Source organism: Heterocephalus glaber, unplaced genomic scaffold, assembly GCF_053883595.1.
Source record: "Heterocephalus glaber isolate CG9 unplaced genomic scaffold, H.glaber_assembly_v1.0 deba00001608, whole genome shotgun sequence".
Classification (NCBI taxonomy): domain Eukaryota; kingdom Metazoa; phylum Chordata; class Mammalia; order Rodentia; family Bathyergidae; genus Heterocephalus; species Heterocephalus glaber.
In genome coordinates this window covers 12,427,316-12,453,957 of record NW_028258379.1, presented here as the reverse complement: position 1 = coordinate 12,453,957, position 26,642 = coordinate 12,427,316, and the positions used below count along the sequence as shown (strand labels likewise).

Sequence of the window (26,642 nt, the reverse complement as noted above, 5' to 3'; positions counted from 1 at the left end):
TCTGGCACAACATGGATCCACATGGATCCCGCCAAAACGAGAGCTGTTTGGACACTGCATCTGAAATGTCAACTAGTCGGCAGGTGGCATGTCCTCCTGGGACATCTCAGAACACATAGCCCAACACTTCCAGTAGCTCAATATGCTTTTTTTTAAATTTAAAAAGCAAACAAAAATCTTATCAATAATATACTAGTGAATAGTCTGCGACCCCTCAATAAGGAAAACATATTCTTCAAGGGGTAAATGGTGGGGCTTGTGTATAACATAGGAATGCATGCTGATTTCTAACTTATCTTGTATACCTATTCCCCAGCTAACCTCTCCATGGGTCCCTGGCATGCTATGTGGAATCACTGGGTCATGTAACATAGAACCAGTGGAAATATTATCCCAACAAGGATGTTTGCAGATGCTTTTTCATTCTCTTCCAAATCCCCTAAAGCAGGGACTGCAAACTTCTCTTTAAAAAGCCAGTTAGTAAATATTTTAGGCTTTGCTCATCGTCTGGACAGTCTCTGTCACAATTGCTCAACCCTTCCTTGATAGCTCAGGAAAAGTTATAGATAATTCATAAACAAATGGTGTGGCTGTGTTTCAATAGGATTTGATATATGAACAATGAAATTTGAATTGCATGCGATTCTCACATGTCACAAAATACTGCTTCCCGTTTTTTCTGCAATCACTTCAAAATATAAGAGCCATCCTGAGCTTGAGAGATATGAACTGTCCTGGGGACAGGCAGGTAGGAGGCTGACAGCTGTCCTGAGGTTGTAACCTGTCATTGGCCACAGATTTCTTTTCTCACTACTGACCTCCCCGTCCCAGCAGTATAGTGAGGTTAACGATATTAATAACTTCCTTCAGGAAGGAAAAACTCACTCCCCACTTGCTCCCTGACAGTTAGGTTTTATCATCTGTTTCCTTGACTAGCTCCCCAAAGGGGTTCACTTGCCTTGAGGCATGTTAGCATCCAAGGTCATGCTCTCTGTTAACAGTTTCACTATCACTTGTGCATGCATGTTTTGTTGGCCACACTCCAGAGTCAATAAGCCGCTTGGCACATGCCTCTCAAGCTAAGAGAAGGGCATGCTATCAACACTCTCTCACTTTCTCACTGTTTGCAAAAAAAAAGGAAAGTCTGCTGTATTGGCTACCCAGCCATTAGAAAGCTGTTTATGAAGTATATTTCTTAGTATCATAATTTTGTATATTTTAAAATATAAAATAATTAGTGGCAGTCACATAAGGAAGCCATAATGAATGATGTACAGTAAATGAAATTTTCCTTTATTCATTGTGAAAGCATTGGCTTGGTCATTTCTTCTCTTGGCTTGGGCTGATTTGAGTGAGGCCTCACCTGGATACCCAGTGACCATGGAATAAGGTCTTTATTTAAGACTCCCTCCCATCATCACTGCTAATCTCTGAAATTCTTCTCTTCTCTGCTTTCTAGTTGACTTAAACTGATACAAACAGACATATCAGACATAGTTTGCTGCATATCTGCCATGACAAATACAGGAAGGAAAACCAAAATGTCAGTATACTCCCTCCCTAGATATGAAAAAGAGAAAACATGCCAAAATTATTTTCCTTTCTTTTCCGAAAACAGTGTAGTGGGTAGAATAAAGGCCCTCCGAAGATGTCCACATCCTAATCCTTGAAATCTCTGAAAATGTTACCTTTTAAGGCGAAAGAGATTTTGCAGATGTGATTAAGTTGAGGATTTTGAGGTGGGAAGGCAATCCTGAGGTAGGCAGGAGGGCTCCATGCAATCACAGGGGTTCCACAGGAGGGAGGCAGGAGGGATGGAGTCAGGGGAGATGTGATTCTAGGCACACGGTGTCTAAAGGTGGGAATAACATGCAGTCATGTGTTGGGGATCCAGTCAGCCACCAGAAGCTGGAAAGGGAAGGAACTAGCTCTGCCCTTCAGAATTCCAGAAGGCATGCAGCACTGCCCAATCATTTTAGACTTCTGATCTTCACAACTATAAGGGAACAAATTTGTTTTGTTTGTGACCATTTGTTACAGCAGCAATAAGTAACTAATCTGCTCAGCTGCTGAAAATGTTACAGATAAGAGAAAGCAGTTTCTAGTAAATCAGTCACCAGATCTCACTACACCTAATCCTGAAGGAAGAGAGGAAAGTTCTACCCCTCTTTCATGCAGGGTCCCAAACCTCAAAATGACTGAACATTGAAATAAAATGAAGTATCAAATGGAAGGTTGACAGGGGAGAGTGGGCAGTTAGAGAACACTGTAGTCATATACAAAAAAGCATTACCCAAGAGGACTGCAAGGGATGAGATGGAAATGGAATGTGGCTTTATTTATAGCAAAGCTTGCCTCCCCTCTCAAGTATGTGACAGAAGAGCTGTTTTAAAGTTTTATTCTTCAAACTTGGCTGCAGAAATTGGCTGCCTCTCAGAACTGTGCTTTTGTATTTAGCTTTAAAATATAAGAAGCAACCCCATGGTTAAATTTTAGGCAGAGGTGGAACGGGCAGGAAAAAACGCTATGGGGAGTGGAAAGAGGTTGAAATGTTATTCTTATTTAGTTAGTTGCTTAAGAAAAACAAATAGAGGATAAAATAGCACATGACTTGGAAAAGTTCCAAGTTGAAAATCTCTGAATATCCTGGCACCAGCGAAGCTCTCCAGATAAGGATGGTGCTGCAGCAAAGTTAGCCAGACACTAGGATGGGGATGTGGTTTAGAGGTCAAGAGTAAGGAAGACACTGTTCCCAACTGTTAGGAATCCCTTCACCTGCTTTCTGTATTTCCATGGCACAGAACTTTTATCAAAACCCTGGGAAGCCCCGGCTATGCATGTAGAAAACAATACTAAATTTCTAGAAAACAATAAAGACTAGGCATCATTGCAAAGATCATGCCTTTTAATCTAAGAACTCTAAAATTTGCTATTAATAACAAAAGAGAAACTAAGTAATTGAATTATGGCATATGAGCCACTTAGCAGAGTATTATGTAATCTTTAAAAAAACTATGATGATGATGACGACATAGTATAGCAGAGATTAGTGCTAAGGATGAAGATGAAAAGAAAGCATAAAAGGTATATATATGATGATTACTAGGCTAATACATATTATGGATACACGGACCAAAATGTTAACTTTAGTCATATTTGTTTGGTTAGAATATATGAGGTTTTTTTCACTACTTTATGCTTTCTTTTGAAATTGAATTACTACTTTTAAAATGGAAAATAACTGTTTTAAAGGAAGAGAAAGAAAAATCAGTTGGCAGAAAGCTTAGCTTTTTCAATATCTTACCATATGAGTTTAAAAGCTAAAAATGTGTATGTTTTCTTGCTTCGGGATACTTATATGAATCATGAGGTCATAATGGTGTTACATATATCTTCTGCATGTAGTAGAGACAGTCCCCAACTTAACAATGATTTGATGTAGGATTTTTCATCTGTTCTATGGTGCAAAATAGAAATCCATTCAGTAGAAGCTGTAGGTTGTATTTTGAATTCTGATAATTTCTCATGTGGAGTACAATACTCTCACGATGCTGAGCAGCAGCAAGGAGCCCAGTCAGCCACCTAATCATGAGAAGAAACATATGATACTACACTGTGTTGTGTTGCTAAGCTAGGATGTTCACTGGTAAGTTGGATGTAGCAAGTTTTCAATTTATAATATTTTCCACTTACAATGGGGTTCACATAACACCAATACAGATCAATACCCATCAAGACAGATGCTCCTTGGGCCGGGAATTCAGCTCAGCAGCACAGTGCCTGCCTGGCAAGCACGAGGTCCTAAGTTCGTTCCCCAGTACAAAAAATAAAAAATAAAAGACAGATGCTCCTTGACTTGTCCCATCATAAATCAAGAACCGTTTATATCATAAAATATACTGTATCATGAATATACCACACCTTTGCTCATACAGCTTCCTTTACCTGGAATCATTTCTTAGTTCTTTGCTACTAGGTCAAATCCTACTTTTTGTTACAGATGCATTTCTCATCAGATTTCTTCTCTTGTAAGCTGCTTTAGCCACATCAACATTTTAATTAATAATTAAATACAAACATCTTTAAGATTGTTTTCCACAAAATCCAATTTCTTCCCCCAAAATTGCAGGCAATAGAATAAAGTAAACCTAGGTTCAAATTCTAATACCACTACTTAATACCAGTAATTTTCTCCTGACCCTCAGTTTCTTCATCTATCATGTAGAGACACACAACCTACCTAACAAGCTATTCTTGTTTCACAAGTCAATGTTACAGCACCCACCACTGTATCTGGTACAAGGTGAGTGGTCCATAAGTGTTCATTTTTTTCCATAATCCTGTACCACTCTTGGTCTCCTCAATTAGACTGGTAAGGTTGCCTAGGGCAAGGGTTGTGTTCTATGCTACTTTTCATTTTCCACATAGTGTTTTACCACACCAAAAGTTCAATAAATACACTATTTATTTATTCAATTTTTGCAAAGAGCACTAAGCTTCAAGCGGAAATAGGTGCATATCATTGTGGGTTGAACTGTATTCCCCAAAAAGGTATATTGATGTCCTAACCTCTGGTACCTGCGTATGAGATCTTATTTGGCAAGGGGATCTTTATCAAGATGAGGTCATACTGGATTTAGGGAGGTAGGGGCTAAATGCAATGACTGGTGTTGTAAGAAGCTTCGGTAAAGACACAAAGGTAGACATAGGCTCAAGAGGGAGAGATGAGAACTAGGAAAGATCCTGCAAGCCAAGGAACACCAAGGATTTCTACCAGCTGTAAAAAGGTAGAAAGAGGCAGGGAAGAGTTCTTATCTAGAAACTTCAGAGGAAGAATGGACCTGACAGTACCTTGACCTCAAACTTGTAGCCTCCAGAGCTGTGCAAATAAATTTCCATTGTTTTGAGTCAATTTGTGATTTGTTATGGCAACCCAGGAAACTAATAAAAAATGTGCAGAAATGTCATACTGCCAGATAAATATAAGCTACTTCCTGACTTTTCTAGATGAAAGAGTTCTCTGCAGCCATGTAAGATGTCTTCCAGATAAAGTGTCTTTTCAGGTCCATTTCCTATTAAACTTGTTTTCCTAGATCTATTCCCCCTTTGCAGAGTTTTACAGAACTAGGTTGAAGTGAATACATGTCATTCTGTTACTATGACATTATGACACTGTGCCTCAGTGTCATCCTACTCCTGCTAGCTACCCTAGTAACAGGCACCATAAGCCATCCAGACTCAAATACTGGCCATTAGCCTTTAACCCATCTTTCATTCTCCATCTAAAATTAATCACAGATCAATTCTACTTCCTAAATATATGGAAAGTTTCTCTTACTTTTCTTCATCTCTATTACTACCACCAATAAAACATGCAGGAAATGTCTTTCTAAAATCTTTTAAGATCACACTTGGGCTATAAGAAACAGGTTCATCTTCTTTCAAAGCCAATGTTCTGGGGCTCTGCTTCTGGCAATGGCTAATATTTGAGAACAACTCTCCTGGTGAGAACAATTAGAATGGCTGAAAATATTTTGCTAAATATTTCTGAGGGCCATGGAGAGTTACCAAGGAAGTAAGAATTTGTGAGGCCATGACCTGAAACAAGAAAGCTAAGAAGGAAGCCCAGTAATTGCAGCTAGCTTTTCCTCTCAAAGGCACTGCCAATTCCTTAACCAAAAGGCATAACTGGAAAACTAAACAGAGACTTTCGTAGTCCTAAGCAGCTGAAGAAACAAAAATGTGGAGACCAGAGTCCACCAAGGAAAGGAGACTCAGTGAGCTTTTTGATTGGAACTAGAAGACATCTTACAAAGAGTAGAAGTTATCTAGAAATATACTAGTACTAGCAACTAAAGATCAGCTACAAATAATATATGATTAAAGTAATCTTCCCTTTTTTATTAACTGATTTTTTTGTATTAACTGATATTTTAATAAACTATCTCCAATGTTAGTTGTACAGACATTGTCCAGAACTTAATAAAAATAACTAGAAATACAGAATAAAATAAGGGATAAAAGAAATAGTCTAAGAAATAGCAAATATTTAGAAGTATCAGATATGACTTTAAAATAATCATGACTAAAATTTTTAATGAATTAAGTGACAAAGAGCATAAGAAACATCTGAAAACCAGAAGAGAATTGTCACAAAATGGTAACAGAGTCCCAAGAAGAAAGAAAAAAAGAAAAAAAAAGAATAAACAATATTTAAAGAGTTAATGGCTGAGAAATTTTCAAGCACCAATCGAATAAGAAGTTCTATAAGATGTGGGGAAAATAATTAATAAAGAAAAACATAATTCATAGCAACACCGCTAAAACCAAAGTGTAAGAAATCTTAAAAGCAGCCAAAGGAAAAAATAGATTATATTCACAAAAACAGTAATAAAACTTACAATCAACTTCCCTATAGAAATAATGGAAGCTAAAAGAAAATGAGTTATCAAAGCACAGAAAGAAATAGCTGACAGTCTAGAATTCTATATCTAGAAAAACTACCATTCAAAAATGAAGATAAAACGTAGACATTTTAGACAAAAAAATGAGACTATATCTTCTGTAGATCTGCACTAAAAAGAAATTACATAGTTCTCCAGTCAAAATAAAAGTGATCCCAGAAAATAATAAAGAGCAATGGAAAGGATAATTTCTAAGCAAATCTACATAACCATCATATTTATAAAATAAAACAAAATTTTATTTAAAAATGATAATGTCTTTTTTTAAAATAAAGAATGTTTACCCTGACCATATCCTAGAATGTCAGTTGCCATCTGGCAATTATTAGGCAATTATTAGGCAATTATTAGGTCTACAACAAGAACCCAGCAAACTAACTGTGGCATCATTCTAAATGGAATCCTATCCCTCTATAGTTGCTTAACTAGTTCTCTCTCAATGGATATTTGATTTAGTTCCAAATTTTAGATATTATTTACCATGAATCTACCAATATTCTTTTGGGATGGGTATATGTCCAGATGCTTATCTTTTCATATATTTTCCATTCCTTCACTAAGATATTTTTGAGAATTGAGAAGGCTAATCAAAAGATTTGCCCATCTTCTGTTTTGATTTGTATTAGCAAGCTAACAGAATCCTTAAAAACAATCTTTACATCTCCCATGATTTTAAAACTTGTTTATTTTCCTTTTCACAGTTTTATATTAGCATTTAATTTTACTTGTTCAAACTCATGCCAGTAGGGAATTTATGGCCATTCAAGCTCTCTATAGCTTAAGGATACTGCGCAAGAGTGTCAATGGCAAAATAAACTGTCTGCCAAAATGCAAACTCCTAGACACTTTGAAATGAAATGAGGGGGAAAAAATGGAAAGATGAAATGAAGTCTTAAACACACCAAAGGCTTTTCAAATTAGAAAGTTATACTCATAGAAACACATCATATTAAACCACACTGAGCTATTTCCCATACTAAAAATACCATCCCTTTCATCTGTAGACACCGATATCACTGGTCTGGGACTTGCTGACATGCCTGTCTCCTGCCAACCAAGATAATATGATAGAAAGCTATTCTTCCAGCAAGTCTAGTCCTAGGAGAAAAAGAAAAGCAGTAAGTTTTTTCCTAGGGCAGTAAGAAAAAAAAAACATAGTCAAAAAAATGAAATGAAAGGAATCTTAAAATAAAATTTGGACAATTAAATTAGTTACCTCACTCTCTGAAGTTAGTCTGTGGGAATCTTATTTAATGTTTTTTTAAAAAAAGTAGAATGAAATAACATAGTCCTAAATGTTGAAGACCCAAAAAAGCACTTGTTTTAAACATTTGACTTACCTATTTTTAAAGTTTTGTCTGGGTTAACTTTGTAAAGAAAACAAAGGAGGCTGTGAAAGAATAAATAGATAACATCATGCAACTTTCTTTCTTCTTTATTATAAATGCCCTAGAATGTTAGAACTGAAGAATATTTTTGAGATTGTGCAGCCTAACTAAACTCTCATTTTGAAAATGAAAGAACTGAATTTTTAAAAAAGTAGAAACATTTTATGTATAGCCAACTATGAGCTGATGGTGCAGCCGGAATATATACCCAGATTATTTTGGTCCAGATACATATTCTTTCCATGATACTCTTAATTCATCTATATTACAGGGAGGAGAGAGCTAGGCAATCTAGGTTTTTGGTTCAAAACTTTCTCCCAGGAGATTTTCTAAGTTCTCCCTAGAATAACCTAGTGAAAACATCCCTTGTCATTCCTCCTACTTACCTTCAAATCCTCTCTACATCTTATCAGTCTCTAAATCCTATTTTTTCTACTTCATAAACATCTCTGAGACATACCCCCTCATCCACTGCCACTGGTGTGGACATGGTTTATCCTCACCCAAATTCCTGTAAAATTTCCAAACTACAGTTCTACCACTCTATTATCCTCCTTCCACATTGAACACCATCCACATTGACCATACTCTGAGCCTCCACATTGACTTCCCTGCTCCAAAGTCCATTTTACACATTGAACATATAATTTCTCTGCTTCACATCCTGTCATGGAGAATTTTCCTTAGGAAGAAAGACAGAGTCTCAATGCTTTCCCTTTGCTTGTGGAATAATCCTGCATGTATTGAGTGTTATCACTAAACAGGTGGCACACCATAGGACAGAACAATTCAAGGAAGATTCATTTCTAAAATGACCAAATACAAAGAAGTACTAGGGTACAAAGGGACCACAAAGGAACATTCAGAAACTCTTGTGTAGTGGATAGTAAATACATTCCACTATGGCCCACAATCATTTCCTGGATTTCAATGAATCCTGGTTTTCATGCTCTTTTGTTAACTCCTTCTCTTGGGTGAGGAATGGACTTAGTGATTCATTCCTAACAAAAGATATGGGCCATCATGTCTGAGACTGGTTATAAAAGGCTGAGACTCCTGTTACCCACATTCCTTCTTGACCTCTACTCACTTGCTCACTCTTACGAAGCAAGCTACTCTATGAAGAGACACACGTGGCAAGGAACAGAGAGTGGCCTCTATGTGCAGCAGTGTAAAACTGAGGTCACCACTGCAATAGCATTTAAGGAACTGAATCCAGCCGACACCCTCCTGAGTGAGCTTGGAAGTAGAAACTTCACATGAAACCATGATACCAGCCAACATCTTGATTACAGCCTTTTGAGAAATACTAATCTAGAAAAGCTAACTAATCTGAACCTGTATTGCTAACTCACAGAAACTATAAGATAATGTTATGGCTTACATATGAAGTGTCAACAAAATACTCATATATTGAGGACTCAGTTCTCAATGCAGAAATGTTCAGAGGTGAGCCCTAGAAAGGTGATTAGATCATGAAGCACTAAATTCAACAATGGATTGATGAGTTTATAGTTAAATCGGCCCATTGGGAGGTGAGGCCTAATTGAATGAGGCAGGTAGCTGGGTACATTACTTTGAAGAGTATATTCTGTTCCTAGCTCTTCTTCTTTGGCTCTTCCCTTTTACTCTGCTTCCTAGCTGCTATGTGGTGAGCAGCTTTACTCTGTCATGCTATTCTGCCATGTTATTTCTACCTTGGAGTCAGACTGCCAACTATGGACTCTGAAACTGTGAGCCAAAATAAATTTTCTCCTTTAAGTTGTTTGTGCCATGTATTTTGGTCACAGCAATGAAAAGCTGACTAATACATACAATAAGTGTTCTGTTTAAGCCACTGAGTTTTGAGGTAATTTGTTATAAGCTGATACAAACTGAACCACCACAAGGCCCAAGGATGAGTAGAGGAAAAGGAAAGATATCAAGACCTAGAAGAGAGAAGTCTGCCTTGAGAGGATCAATGACCTTCAGTGAAAGGATAAAGCCAGTGAAAGACTTTGCAGAGAGACAGCCAAAGAAAGTCAGAACCCTGACTTGGCTATTCTAGTTACCTCCCATTTCTCTCCAGACTTCTATTGACCACTTAACTGGAAACCACTTAACTGGAAACCAGGGCTCACAGGAGCCCTGTAAATGCCATCCATATGACTTAGCCTTTCAGAACAAAAAAACAGCATCTGGAGGATATGGAGGCAGAAAGGGAAGATACCAGTACAATGTCAAAAGTCCATGGCATGATGTATTAGGTCTTTCATGGTCCGATCCTAATCTACCTACCCAGTTTTATTTCTCAACCATTCTTCACAGAACCCTAGATTCATGAAAATTAACACTTAAAGTTTCCAATACTCGGTATACAACATTACAACTCTGCCCTTTTGCATGTGCTAGCCCTTCTGCCTCCTACACTTTTTCTCCCCTTCTCCACCAGTTTAAATCCTATTTATCTTTCAAGAATAAAAGCAAGTGCCAAATCCCCTGGACATCTTCTATGACATCATCACCTCACTCCTAGTATGGACGGCCTGACCTTCTACTTTCTCCTAGACTCCTCAGCTTGTCTCTACCAACACTGAAATTATCTAGGTACTATCCCTCCCCAGTTGGCTTATTGGCCCACTGAGGACTTAGCCTTCCTCCTTGCATTCCTAGCATCTAACAGTATTTGATACACAAAAGACAATCCATGCTGGTTAAATGGTTTTTAATACTCATCATGCCTCGGTCACCAGGGCTTCTGGGTTCCCAGACTCTTAATTGTGCTGGCTTCTACCACTTACTTCTATGAATTTCACAAGAACATCCTCTATCTTCCTCCATAGCCCTGCCTCTTCAGGCTACATTTTCCCTTTTTGCTGCACACCACTGCCTGTGGAACTAAAATAGCACTACATTTACTTTCCAGAAATACTTATGCCCAAACTAGCTTCTTCCTAGAATTTCAAGGGTCCTCAATCATTAGAGCAAGTGACCTTGTGGTATCACAGCAACACAAAGGCTAGATTCAAGTTTCAGCAGCAAAAGAGTTAACTAGAAACTAGCTGGTTAGGGAAGCCATCAGATACAAAGCTGTGTAGCTACCCTTTGACATACAAAAATGTTAATTTTCTTCTTCTTCCTCTAAACTTCGAATTCACCCATAACATTATGTATTACTGACAATATACAGTGTTGCTTTAAATACATTTCCTGATAGTTATATAACATACAATTACTACTGCAAATTATTTGCACAAATGTCATGTTAATACCAAGCTAAAGAAGTAAGTTACTACAAAGAAGATATCTAACATTTACTGTTGAGTGTCAAATTATTACAATTAAATTTTTTTTTCTTTTGATGCCTGACTACAGATTTGGTTTAACCTCAATTCAATTTAGGTTATCTGACTATCTAAAATATTTCCTGAAAGATTCCAAAGACCTTTAAATATGCATATAGTCACAGCACTATTTCAATATCAGGCATTAACTTCTGAAACACTAAAAATTTACATAATGAAACTCTGAAATCACTACAGAAAGGTATTTGCACATTATTTCCTCACTCTCCCAAAAAAACCAAAATCAAGCTGAAATAATGTTTTATTTATTAAGCTAGTGGTAGAAACACAGTTCATTATTTTATTCTTCTTCCTAACTTACTGAATGCTTCTTCTGCTAAAAGTATTTCATAATTAGGAAGGAGGAGGGAAAGAAAGGAGGGAAAAAGAGAAAACATTAAACAGATTAAAGAAGATAAAAGTTCCCCATTCACAGAACCAAAGCAGCAAGAACCAAAGCGAGGACCAGCTACCCAGAGCCCACAGCTCCCTGTTTTGGCATCTTCTGTTTGGCTATAATTTTCATTGCATACCCACCACCTAAGAGCCCAGAGTTCTATCAAATCAAATTACCAGTCCAGTGGAAATTTGTCTAAAGACATTGTTAGCAATACTCAAAGAAAATCAAACAAAATCAGAACACAACCTACTCTTTTTTAAAAATCCTAGTTGTAGAAAAAGTAAATATTTTAGAAATCTTTACCTGAAAAACAAGAGCATAGTGAGTAGAATGAAACTTTAGCATGACAAATATAAGAAGTTAACCTATGTCACATCCTTAAGGATAAGCATGAAAGCCAAAAGATCAACTGCATGGTATTTGCAGTTATTTAACTCAGTCATTGGGTGCTGAATTCCAACAATGTGGTAATAGTAGTTTGTGGCTAATACTGTGGTAGAATCAGTGGCTGCTAGGAAGGACACTGACTGGGGTAACCAGGCTCACTGGGAAATTCATGGGGAACTTTAAGCAAGTTACTTATCCTCTCCATACTTTTAGCTTTTCATCTATAACACAAGGGTGTTGACTAGAAAAATCTACAAGACAAAGTTACCAATACTCTAATACTATGACAAGAACTTCATTGTTATACATCTTGAGAGAGATACAAATAATTATGAAATAAAAATCCAATTCAAAACACCAACCTTCCCATGACTCTGCAACACAAACTATACCCGAACACTGAAAGACACCAAACAGGTGCTTTTCAAACTTAGTAGGGTGCCAAATTCTCCTGAAAACTCCAACTTAGATTCCTAGGATTCTTTCCAGACCTGTTTGGGGGAGGGAGGTCCTTTGAGGTATTTTTATGAAGCATCCCTAAATGATATGATACACAGCTAGAAATCATCACTACATTGGGCAAGTCAATGTCCTGGGATCATTGGGATCCAGGAATATAAAAAAGGTAAAGAGGGCTGGGTGTCTCAATGAATAATTAAGATTTTCTTTTAAATAGATCTTTAATGTGACCAACACATTTTTCATACATACCTCTGATCCAAAATGAAGGATGAAAAACTAAATTAGAGAGTCTGTTCAAGTCAATAAATAAATCATGCCTCAGGAAAGTACAGCTTCTCACAGTTAATGACATTAAAACACGAAAAGAAATGAGGAGTGTTCTGAAAGGTATGGCATTGCAAAACCCATCCATCATTACTCATACCTCAGGTTGCCATCCTGACTGGCATTTCAAAGTCAAAACAACAAAAGTTAATAATAATGTCTTGTATATTTCAAAAGAGCTAGAAGCGAGGATTTTGAATGTTTTACCACAAATAAATAATACATATTTGACATGAAAGATATGCTAATTATTGATTTGATGATCCCACAATGTATACACATAGAAAAACATCACATTGTATCTCATACATCTGTACAATTATTATGTGCCAAGTGAAAATAAGAAATACAAAAGTCACAACATTATGAACATAATCATCCCACTTATTACTCAGAAGTTTATGCAGATGCTCCATTTTTCTAGATCTAGCTTTCTAAATGTTAGTATCTGAATCAATACAATGCAGCCCAAAGAAATATTTCACATTGAAAATGTCTGTGACAAGAGAAATACAATAAAAATAAAAGCACAATTTTCTAAAATGTAAATTTTAGTTGTAGATATCCAAGCCAAGGTTTGGTTTTTTGTCTACAACCTTGAATAAATGATCACACAAAAGGCTGTCCATAGAAAATGCTTTGAATTGCCCTTGTTTTCAAGATTTGCTCTTTGCTTATACTTTGAGGGTGACATCCTACAGCAGGTAAATTCTTGGTCATAGACAAACAGGAAGCAAGAAAATGTGTGACTATCCCACAGTTCAAATATAACCATAGTTTGATTAGATTTCAAATGCTTCCCAGATATGGACCTACCTATAATCAGTGTATATTCTTTCTTTTAATAAATTGAACATATTCAGCTAACTGTTTTTATAGCAATTAATATAGCCAATAACATAAATATACATAACCTCTACACAAATGTGTCACTAGGAAGCAAGTTATATATTATGGTAATCTCTCTAAACAATTACAGCAGTTGACAAGTTTGTTTCTAAATTAAACCAAAAAAAAAGAGGTACCTGCTACCATCCAAAAAATAAAAATCAAGTTCTCACAAACTGTATGAAGAAAGTGTTTTCCTTTCAACATCATACCAAACATTCTAATAGAAAGGTGTTTGGATTGCATGACCTTTATATTTCCTATTAATCTTTAATAATCTGTGGATTTGTAACTCCCTGAATCATCTAAAAATATGTATATTGTTTTCTTGTGCTCAACAAAGTAACTCATGTATAAATGTACTTTGGCTGACTTATTAACAGCATCAACATTAATACATCTTACAGTTTTTTTCTTCTTCAAATGTCACTTTCTCTGTAAGATTTAAAGATACAAGGAACTATTTCATTATGGACCACATTGTAGGCCAAGTGAGATATAAGATGCCTCATGCACTTTATCTAAATGGACCTTTACAATAACCTTCCCCCTGGGCTTTTTTTTCTTTTTATAGTTAAAAAGATTGAGTTCCTAAAAGTTAAATAAATAACTTGGGATCACACTGCTAGGATGTTGTATGGTTAGAATTTTAGCCCAAGCCTGACTCCAAAGCCCTTGTTTCTGCTAGCCTGGCATAGGATTTCCCAGCTTGGGGTGAAGAAGGTAATGATGAATAAATATATTTCTGTTATTATTTATGCTTTACTGATTGCTTGGCTCCATTAATCTATTTTTCCTTTAATATAATTTAATAAGCATCTCATTTAGAGATTATCTCTAAGATAGCAAAGAATTGTGAAATTTTATACTCAAATAATTTCAGAATTCTATTTTCATGAAGAAAATAGAAAAATTCACTGTATTACATTCATCCAGGAATATGTATTTTAACACTGTCCATATGACTAATTTAGATCAAAAAATGAGTTCCAAAATGCATAGAACCCAAAAAACAACTTAAATTTTTATTAAAATGAATAAACTTTAAATCACTTCCTTATTAATATGTGACACCATTAGGTTAAATTTTCACCAATATGTGAAGCAATTATTTCCTCAAATTCAACATGTACAAGAATAAATTTGTGCCATATTTTTCCCTTTAAATGTGTCCTCCTTCTAAAGTGTCATATTTGAATTAATAATACAGATGTCTTTCTAGCACCCATGGACAAACATTTAGTCATTTTTGATCTTCTACTTGCCTCCTAAACTCCATATTCAGTCAGTTTTCGTCTCATCAGTCCCTCTCAATTCTGAAGGGCAGTGCTGTGGCTAGACTGGTGTCTTCCTTACCTTTTTCACAAAACAGAAATATCCTCCCCACCCTATCTTGATAACAACCCATTTAGCATACTGGGGCAAGACTTCCAATCCCAAGAGATACTGATTTGACAGCTCTTAGCACACGTATTTTTCATGCTTGAACTGCCTATAACTCTACGCTCTAAAATCTGGTTCTCCCCAAAATCTTATACCTATTTACTCTTTGCAATTTGTCTTATGGCCAAACCAAAAAGTTCTGGCTGCTGCTTACATTCTCCAGCTCTGTGCCTTTGGTGAACAGTTCACATTACCTGAAATTTCCCTTCTGTTTGCTTTCCTACAGAGCAATTCTACACATTCTTTAAAACCAGGTCCAAAGACCACTCCTCCACAAGCCCATCCTGACCTTCAAAGGTAGGAGAATTCACCTCGTCCTCTAAGATTAAATAACACTCCACTTATGTCTCTGTTTTGGAAACTAACACTTAGACCCTACTACAGATATTTGTGTACCTCTTATGTTTCCTACCAACTGTAAGCATCTAATAGAGACATACCTCAGTGTCTCTAGCATTTAGTCCATATCTCATACACACTAGGAGTTCAAAGAACTTTCAGTTTATAAATCTTACTTTATACCATAAAGGCCTTTATATTGAAGAATATATCTCTACCTGCATTGCTCAGGCAACCTTTGGGTTTAAAAGTTTTCAAATATGATAACTTCCTTGAATGTTAAGTTTAGATAATCAGAGGATGTGAGAAGAAAATACTCATTTGTCAATCAAGGCAATCTGGGCAGAAAACATTTGTCTTGTCAACCATCTGTTAACCCTTCCCCAGGACACAAGCCCACACAGAGGCAGCTTGTCTGGCATCTGACCAGATATCTTACTTTGCAGTAGACAATCATATTGGGAGAACTCTCCTCTGGGTCAGCAGTTCCCACTGCTCGTTGATCCCCGGATCCCTGAGCCATCCTGAGTGTCTTCTTTCACACTGCAAAAGTAAATGAAGAGACCATCAAGGTACAAATGTATTACATTATTAATGCAAAGAACTAAGCATATTATGGTAGGTGCCATGTAAACAAAACATGATACTCATAAACTTAAAAAGATTTTTTGAAAGTAAATGGATAATTGTGGCCTTACTATTCATATTATGTTCTTTCTAATCCCAAAGTTCTTTACTTTCAGTCTGATGTGTACCCTAAAAGTGAAAAAAAATAAAATAAAATAAATTTTAAAAAAATTTAAAAAAATTAAAAATATATATATAGATATATATCAGATATATAGACGTTGAGGGGGAGGTTACTAGGGATGTAACCTAGAGAATGATGAGCTACATCTCCAGCCCCTTTTTTGAAAATTTTATCTTGAGACAGGGTTGGCCTCAAATTGTGATCCTCCTACCTTAGCTGCCCAAGAAGCTGGGATTACAAACATGGGCCATCATGCCTGACTGAATATAGGCCAATTTGAAATATCTTCTTGAAGACAGATGAAGTCAATCATTTTGATGTTGATTTTTGTCTTACCAAAGCTCATTTTCTGATGAATTCTATGTCTTAAAAACATGAGTACTTATTTACAGAAATTCAAATCAAGATCACAACCAAATACTACTTAATATCCATTAAAATAAAAATTCATATAACAAGTGTTGGCAAGGACATAGGGAAATGAGAACCCTTAAACACTGCTGTTAAAAATGTAAAATGGCCGGGCCAGGGATTTAGCTCAGTGGTTCTGCCAACTGCCTCACAAGCGCAAGGTCCTGAGTTCAATCCCTGGTACCAAAAAAAAGAATGTAAAATGGTCAACATGAAACACAGTTTAGTGGTTCTTCAAAAAGTTAAACACACAATTATCTAGCAATTCTATTTTTACATATATACTCCCCCAAAATGAAAACAAGTACTTGTACTTGAATGTTCATAACAGCATTATTAATAGCCCAAAGGTAGAAACAACCTAGATACCCAACAATGGATGAATGGATAAACAAAACATCAATGTCCATACAGTGGAATATTATTTGTCTATAAAAAGGAATGATGTTCTGATGTATCTTTTGTGAATGAACCTTAAAAACCTGCTAAGTGAATGAGTTATGTGGAAAAAGCCATACATTATGAGTCTATTTATTTGAAATATCCATAATAGGGCCGGGGATTTAGCTCAGTGGTGCCACTGCCTGCCTCACAACCACAAGGTCCTGTGTTCGATCTCCGGTACCAAAAAGAAAAAAAAGAAATATCCACAATAGGATAATATATATATAAAGACAGAAAAATATATATATATAAATATATATATATAAAATATATAAAGACAGAAAACAGATTGGTAGTTGCCAGCAGTTAGGGGTAGGGGGAAAGAGATCACTGCTTCACAGATAGGCGATCTTCAGGAATGATGAAAATATTTTGGAACTAGACACAAGTCATGGTAGTAGAATATTGTGAATGTGCTAGAGGCCACTGAATTATACACTTAAAAATCACTAATTTTATCTTAGGACAGTTTCATCTCAATTTTTAAAAAAATGAATGTATTCAATTTGGCCTTTTTAAAGCCTGAAAAGGTAACAGGGAGATAATGACAGGCAGATAGAATTTCTGAGTAACAAGGCAAGTTCAATTCTTGGTGTCACATTATAATTTTTGTGTGACCTTGAGCAAGTTAAATAACCCATCAGGTTCTCTTTTATAATTTCCCTTTCAAATGGACATACTGAACATGTGCTACATGCTCAGATCCATGCCAAGACACCTTGCTCCACATTTACTCTCCTCAGTAAAATATGAATTCTACAGAGTAGCACACAGGTAAGGGTCAAATAAGCTGAATGAGAAAGTATGCTATAAAACCATAAAAGTCCTTTACAAATGTTATCACTAATCTAACAGCCTGGCTATGTTATGTGCAAGACATTTATGGGCTCTTCATCAAAGAAACTTTTATAAATATCATACTTAACCAAAAAGGCCATTCAATTCAAAATTTAAAACTCAGGAAAAATTCTATAATAAAATAAGTTGGTACAGAAGTCATTCCATAAAAAACAAATTTTGGTTGGAAGTTGAGGAAGAGACAGGAATTTGTAATTTATGCTAAGAATATAATTGTTCAAAATATCCTATTTGAATGATCTGCTGGCTTTCATCATTTATGAATTAGAATGTATTTTTAAAATCAGATTACATGAAGAGATAAAGAGAATCATTCTATTACTTCCTCTCTGTGTTGTATCAGTATTCTATGAATAGAGTACTACATGGAAATACTGATTATTATTCTAATCAGTGGCTTTTAAAGTTAAATGAATGACACAGTTTCATTTCACAGTTTTTTAGTTGCCTACTGCCTTAATACAGAATATGACAGGGCATGAAAAACAAAAATTGAGTCTATTTAGGTACGCTCATTTATCTGTGTAACAGAGCCCTTTGGGTTTCCATTGCTTTATTTTAAAATAAGCACTTTCACTTGAATGAGCATATTCCCTTCCACCTAGAAAACTGTGCGATAATGGCAAGGTTGGAAATGACCTAGAAGCAAATGTCTCAGCCCTGTTCTTGTCTTTCCCCAGCCATCCCCTCCCACCAACAGAAGCTTTTCTGTGAGTTAAAACAGGCTGATGTTCCAGGGCTGGACTGTAAACTGCTAAGTGAATGCAGATAGTCTATGTTAAGAATTTTGGTGAGTCTAGTATTCACTAGAAAAGCTTCTATTTTGGGTTCCTCTATCAACTCATTTTGAAACTCAGACAAGTCATTTAATCTTTCTGTGTCTAGAAAGAATCGCTTCTAAGACAGTAATATAGTTACCTTCTAGCTGATATGTCAACAAATGTTAGCAAGAACTGAACGCGAAACATGTGTAGGTTAGAATTTCTTAATTAAATTAACTGATTATAATGCTAGGACTCATGAAATTAGAGAACCGGATTTTCATTCATTACAGTATGCTGTAAAATATTTCTTTCACATGAAGCACAACAGAAACAAACAAGAGTTTTTAAAAATCTAATGGTAGAGAAAAACAGAAACCCTTTTACATATATACTATGTATATATACTCATAGTAAATAATCCAGGGACTTTGATTATAATATTTGAAGAATATAAATATTTTTCTGAAAACATAACTGTACTTCAGTGGAAAGAATTCATTCTAATAATGTTATTTTTCTATAATGCCTCACAGTTGGTAAAAGAAAAGTAAAAATGTTCTAAGAACCTGCCTTTCACAGTCCAAGAAGAGACGATGCAACTTGGTGCTTACAAGCTGACCTCCATTGTCAGACAGATCCACATCTGAATTCAGGCTCTAACACTGAACAACTCTGGGATCTGGAGCAGGTTACTTCACTTCTCTGTTCCTTTGTTTCTCTATCTGTCATAAATGACAGTCCCAGAATAGTAGAAGAGCCCTCTGAATTGGAAGGTCAGACTCTCCCTGCTCTGCAACTAATTATCTGGGAAGGCGCATCAAGCCACAGTTTCTCTGGACCTCAATTGGACATTAGCAGTAAAAACCAGCCTCCTTAGAGTTCTTCTGGCTTTGAGCTAGAACCACAGAACTTCAAATTTCTAACTTTCCTTCAAAGATACTGCTGGCCAGAACATTCCATGCCATTTTTCTTTCATCATCACAGCCTAAATCTAGCCCACTTCCTCCATCCATGACAATGGTCATGCTGAACTTCTCAAAGAATCACCAAAGTGCGGAGGCAGAGCATGCCCCTGACTTAGCACCCCTCTGCATAAAGCAATTCATGTCACACCATTGCTCACCATTAGGTTCCAGGGATTCGACCTGTATTCTTTGGGCAAATATACTGTGTTCTTGGGCCTACGGATTGCAGACAAGGACATAGAAGCTTCCTTAAGATGTTCAGAGCTCAGGGGGGGTGGCAGATCCAACCATAGAAGGGAAATTGAAATATGAAGGTGCTCAATTCTAATGGTCCAGAGCAGGAGGAGGGCACAACTGAGATGGGAGCAGAAGGAGGACCAGGACCTGGGGAAGACAGTGTGTGACATGCTAGCCTAGGGGATAGCACACAATCAAGTATGGACATTTGAAGCTTCAGAAGTGGCTCAGCACTATGCTAGATGCCTAAGAGGACAAAAAATGATCTGATCTCAAAGAAGTTACATAAGAAATGGCCCAAGCGCTGAGAGTGAGATGACAAGCATTCACATAGGCCTGCATTCAGGATATGCAGCATGCTTATGGTCAGGGATTTTCTGTTCCAGAAAGATCTGCATGGGCAGGTGGTTTCTCAGTGGGGTTCTATTCCTGGCACCTAAAACAGAACTTGACACAAAGTAGGCACCCAAATATTTTGAATGAATGATGGAACTGATAAGATTCCACCATATATTAGTCAGTTTTCCCTTTGTCAGAACAAAAATAATAACCTACAATTTAAAAGAGGAGAGGTTTATTTGGCTCACAGTTTCAAAGGTTTCAGTCCATGGCTCATTGGCTCCAATCAGAAACATCTTGGCAGAAGGGCATGATGGAGCAGAAATGCTTAGTTCACAGCAGCCAGGAAGCAGAACACAGGTGAAGAACACCAGGGAGAGATATACCCTTCAAAGGCACACCCCTGGTCACCTACCTCCTCCAACTGGGCCCTACCTCCTAAAAGCACATTCAGCTATGAACATCAGTAGATTAACCCACTGATAAGTGTAACACCCCCACGATCCAATGACATTTCCAGGAGTCTCTTAATCTAGTCAGGTGGACAGTTGAGCTTAACTGTCACACACCAAGATACACCACTGCTCCCTGCTAGGTTCCAGGGACTTTTCAACATTCAGCAGGATAACATCATGTAAACTACACAACAGTCCAAGACCCATACATGGAATCACAAGTGAAGATTTTCCTCAGAGTTTATTAGTAGGGTTCAGTCCTAAACTCAGGAATCCCCCTCTGGAATTCAAAAGCAATCTACCTAAAAAAGACTAGGTAGGAAAGGTAGAAAGTAAGGGGAGAGAGACCCTGTGAATAACAGAACAATTGAATATGACACAAACTGATTAGCAAGTCTTTTGAGAGTCAAGACTGTGCCTGTAATTTACTTGAAGCTCTCACTGTACTTGTACAATGCTTGCTGTTTTCTTGATAATATCAGCCCCTCTAGAGCAAGTCCTAGGGTCCATCAGAAAAAGTGCTGAGCTGAGCAAGAAGGAAAGACCGTGAATGACATGGAAAAGGAATGGGCTTTGAAGTCAGACCAGGAATCACATCTCCACCGCTGACTTCAATAAGCTGGTGGTATAACCTATGGCAGTGACGACAAACTCTTTAGAGCTTTCAATGATACAAACACCCTGCTGCAGTACAGGGGTCATAGGTTCACCACCACTGGCCTACGGTAATTGATTCTCCCTCCCCAAACTTGTAGCTCTTCATGTGGAAGATAAGAAGCTTCTCTGTGCAAGGCTGCTTATGAAGAGGGAATGAAATAAGTCATGGAAATACCCTAGCACAAGATGACTGTAGAAACCGATTGCTATCTTGTTCTAGGGCAGTGTTTGGTGGAGTGAAATTCCCAGACCACCTGCATTAGAATCTAGGAGAAGCTGATCCCCTACCACATGGATATTCTGACTCTGGCCATCTGAAAGGGAACCTTTAGCAATACAACAACCTCTTCCAATGATCCTGATGCAGATCCAAGAGGAAGACAACTACAATTACACTACAATGTCACAAAAATCATCATCACATGCAGCTAAAAGCCTTAAACATCAGTCCTGCCATTCTTAGTGCCCAACCCTAAAACCCTATCCAGGAAAATGTCATGTAGGAGAGGTAATCAAACTCTGACTGTAATATAGTCTGAATATTTATGCTATCAAGAATTTCTGTTGTATTTCCTCTCCATATTATATCAAATTCATATTGTTTGCCTCAGCTCATTAAAACCAATGGATTTTTTTTTGACATCTGCAATGTTAAGCACTCCAGAAAAAAAATTCACAAGATGTGTGCTAGCTCAGTAGTACAAGCTTGTTTATATAGCTCTAATCTGACTGAGTAGGCAGAAACCTCCAGGGAAAAGAAGCAAGAACAACAGCTCTAAAAAACAAATAACTCTTTCTGTTATAGCAGAGTCTGCCGATCTGACATTTCCTATATACTCAAAGTTCAAATGCCCAACGACAGATCAAGTGTCTGTTTCACATAGTGCACCAAAGATCTTAAAAGAAGTCATTAGCATTCAAGCCCTGAAGACCAATTTTGGCGGCACTGCCAGGCACATAGTGTTTGACTGGGATAAAATCACCTGATCATTTTAGGACTTCAATTGGAATTCAAATGCTTCCCAAAAGTAAGTCCAAGGACCAGAACCAGACTAGCAGCCTCAGAATAAACTGAGGAAGAATATAGATATACAAATTTCTGGTTCCCGTGCTCCAGAAATTCTGATCCAATAAGGCCTACAGCAGTCCCTGAAGATTTACAGTCTCAATGCTCCCCAGGTGGTTTGGAAGCCGAGCTAGGTTTGGAAATCACCGACCTGATTCTATTCACCTGATCCCTGCATCACATCTCATGTTGTCTAATGTTGGTTGGACAGACCCACCAAGGTGGGCCTCCTTTAGCTTCCCTTGTATAAAGGCAGAAACTCAATGTATTGGATGAAGCCAGGATCCTACAGTCAACAAACTGGCTATCAATTCTGGCTATGTCATTTAAGGCCTATGTCATCATGAGCAGCATATTTAGTCCCTCTGAACCTTGGTTTATTCACCTGTAAGATGGAACAAATACTAACCACACTGTATCAGTGGTTCTCAGCTTTGCTTGCTCATTGGAATCACCTGGGCAGCCCAATGAGCAACTACAATAGGTGGAGGGCATTAGTCCCACTCTACAGATGAGAAAATTGAGACTCAAGAACACAGGTAATTTGCCCAAAGTAGTACAAATAGCCAAAACACTGAAAATTCCAACTCAGGACTAAATCCAGTGCCCACAATCTTTCCAATATCTCCCTTTTAATCTCCAATGAAACTGCAGCAACTATTTAACACAAAACTTAGTACATAGTAGGTCCTCAACTAATCCATATTTCCTTCATCCTACTTCCTAGTTTATCAATGAAGTTAACTTCTCCATACCAATATGACCTTAAGACGTATAAATAAATGCAATCCTCTCTAAATTGCTACAGCTACATCACTGCCTAAACAAATCAGTCTACCAAAACTTCTTATGAAGAAAAATATCTTGCATTCCCTATGGTAAACAAAGATTCTAAAAACTAGGCTAGGACAGAGAAGCACCAAGTTCAATAGATAACAGGACATGCTTGGCCCTGGTCCTGTAGCTGAAGTCACTGTAGTTGCTGCTGGAAATCCAGATCCACCCAGGCAGCCTCCTCCAAGACTCTGCTCTCCATACTGTTCTGGATCCCACACCCCCATATATCTCAAGACCAAGAAGTAAGGGAAGCATGCTCTTGGCTCTCCTTTGCTGCCTGAAATGACTTTCCTCCTTACTTCCTACCCAAATCCCTGCTATTGTGAGACTCAAATTATCTGGCTATGCCACTTTCTACCCATTCTCATTGCTGGCTGTTGTTCCTCTTCTTCCTACTTAAGTGGTTTCATTGTCTGAAAACTCCAGCTTCTAACTCTCAAAGGTTTTCTTCCCCATCCCTAGTTTCCTCTTCTGCCACCATCTCACATGGTCACATCCTGAACTTTGTCATCACCATTGAGTCTTCTACCTCAAATCCTAAGACAAGATTTATGCCCCTTTCTGCCACCTTCCCTCTTTCCAGCTCATTTACTCTACAGTCACTACAAACAGTCTTCAAATTTAGACATTTGTTCCATGCAAATGTAGGGGAAAATGAAGGCCAAGATAGCTGCACTATGGTTTGGGGCAGGGGTGTGATTTCCAATGGACATTAAGTCCAAGTCAGCAAGATTTTGACACAGGAGCACTTTGTGGGTCTCACTTTAATAACCAATATAATTGAGGCTAATTCTGGCACATAGTCACTATCATGTAAATCCCTATATGTAGCTGGATGAGCAGGTAGGCTAAGGGCCTGAGGATTGCCACAAGTGCATGGCTAAACTGAGCAGCTGAGAAAAAGGCATGTTGAGACATTTCCATGACTCTGCATCTCTTCTTTGAGCTGCCCGAATCTCAAGGGAACCTCTCCAGTCTAAACTGGTAACAAGAAAGGAAACTACAATGATTTTTACTATGCCTTGCTACTCCCCGTTCTGTCTTCACTTTCTTCACTCAGTGGCTCCATGATCATAATGACTCCTTTGCATATATCTTCTACTCCTGCACCTCCTTCTTTCGGCATACTGTCCTGGCAAAATACTGTCACTAATGGAACCCAAATGTCCACCAACTCCAAGTTCACATTCAAACAGATGAACACTTTGGGGTGGAGAGGAAATCAAAAGCACCAACTTGACTAGCTCTATTTTAAATTCATGACCACAAACTTTAAATGAGCAGGCAACATTACCTACCAAACCTAAAATGTTTTCCTATCAAATGTATTTTCTCCCTTTCTTAATTGACTACCTGATCTTTTTCTTGCCCAAATTTAACACTAGTCTCAGCTGATGGGCTTATTTCAAAATTCCCTAAAGTAATGGAAGTCACAAGAAGACAAGCCCCTGGTCTTCAGATATCCTCATTATAGTCACCGTGTTCTCTATCTTTCTTTCTCTCACAGGGGAAAGGGAAAGTGTTACTGCACTAACCAAAGGGAAGTTCTTCCATTTTTTTCTTAAAGATGGCTATGGAATATTCCTGCTCACTTATACCAGATGAGCACACAAACAAGGCTCCAATATAACAACAGGTCACAACTAAAAGTCCTCTAAGACACAAACTCCCTAAAGCAGAGTACTTAAGGGCCGAGGGTTTAGCTCAGTGCTTCTGGCGATTTAGCTCAGTGGTTCCGGCGACGGCCTCGAAAGCGCAAGGTCCCCAGTCCGATCCCCAGTACCAAAAAAAAAAAAGGAAGAGTACTTAGGGAAACGTAAAGTCAAAAGAGGAGACAAAAACAAAGATGATAGCAGAATTTGAAGCTTCTAGCATCTACAACTAGAGCAAATATTAAACATAGTAACTTCCTGCCAGACTAAATAAAACCTCACACTAAAGGCCTATTCACCTCAATTCCCATTATGAAACACATCAAGTACGGCTTTCAACAAAAACCTGTAAGGCATGCTTAAAGGCAAAGAAAGACATTCTGAAGAGATAAGCATTAAGAATCAGCTTCAGATATGACCCAATGGTGGAATCACTTATGTCATTAACAGAAAAAAAATTTAAATAACTATGATTTAAAATGTTAAGGGTTCTAATACAAAAAGTACTGTAAATGGAAATAAAACTGGAGAGACAGGAACTTTTTTATTTAAAAAAACCCAAAAATATTTTTTAAAGTAAATGCTAAAACTCAATATACTGTAACAAATAATGAGTGCTTTCTGTGTGTTTATCAGCCATTTAAAAATGACCAAAAAAGAATCAGCAAGCTTGACAGTCAATTGAAAACTCTCAAATTAAATGAGAGAATTAAGAAAAAATAAGACATTCAAGAACTGTAGAACAATATCAAAAGGTGGAAGCTAAGAGTAATCAGAATTCCGGGAGAAAGGAGTAGAAGAAATAATTGAAGCAATAATGACAGAGCTTTTCAAAATTAATGACATACGACAAACCACAGAACAGGAAAGATCGGAAAACACTAATCAGGATAAATACCCAAACAAGAAAAATTACTCTTACACACATCATATCCAAACTACAGAATGCCAAAGACAAAGAGAATATCCTGAAAGCAGGCAGGAACTTACTCATAGAAGAACAAGGATAAGAATTATACAACACTTCTCATAAGGCACTATACACACCACAGTAGAGTAGATTACTTAAAATGAAAGAAAAAAGAAACAAACTGCCACTAAGAATTCCTTGTCTACTGAAATTCTCTTTCAGAATTGGAAGAAAAATAAGGACTTTCTCAAAAAAGCAAAAATTGAGCAACTTCATCACCAGCAGACCTGCCATGCAAGAAATGCTAAAAGAAATTCAACCAGAGAAAAATTATGTAAGTAAAAAACTTGGATCTATAAAAAGAAAGAACAAGTCTCAGAAAAGAAATGAAGATAAATAAAAAATCTGTTATATTTCTTATTCTTAATTGATCTAAAAGAAAGAAATAGATCCTTCTGGATAATGTTCATGGAATTTTTTTTAAAAACAAATTTTTTAGACTAGCATATCAGTACCTAATGCAAAGCTCTAAAATAGCCCTACATATTCAACTAGCCCAGTAATTTAGAGCTTTCAATGATGCAAACAGCCTGCTGTGGCCACAGGTACCATAGGTTCCCCACCACTGAACTAGCCCAAAGGTCAATACACTAGAGCTCATCGGACAGCTCTAGTCTGCTGCCTGTTTCCTTATAGTCTGTGTGCAGGAATGATTTTTACATGTTTAAATGGCTGAAAAAAGTTGAAAGAAGAATATTCTGTGACACATGAAATTCATAGGAAATTTGAATTTGTGTCCATAAAGTCTTATAAATAAATACCCATTTGTTTATTTTCTCTGGCTTTTGTAGCACAACAGTAGAGTTGAGATGTTGCAA

General features: G+C 37.2%; 1 protein-coding gene across 17 annotated transcripts in view; it reads right to left on the bottom strand.

The window, feature by feature from the left end:
* Nucleotides 1–26,642, bottom strand: part of Rgs6 (regulator of G protein signaling 6) — a 596,709-nt gene that overhangs the window by 555,593 nt on the left and 14,474 nt on the right. For 16 of the 17 annotated variants that reach the window (XM_004837270.4, XM_087195071.1, XM_013067441.3 and 13 more), the window contains one exon: nucleotides 15,858–15,961. In XM_004837270.4, the coding sequence (XP_004837327.1) occupies nucleotides 15,858–15,941 (84 nt within the window). In that variant the 5' untranslated portion in view covers nucleotides 15,942–15,961. Of the gene's footprint in view, nucleotides 1–15,857; nucleotides 15,962–16,116; nucleotides 16,175–26,642 lie in introns of those variants that run through there. The other variant, XM_087195070.1, reaches the window with a different exon arrangement.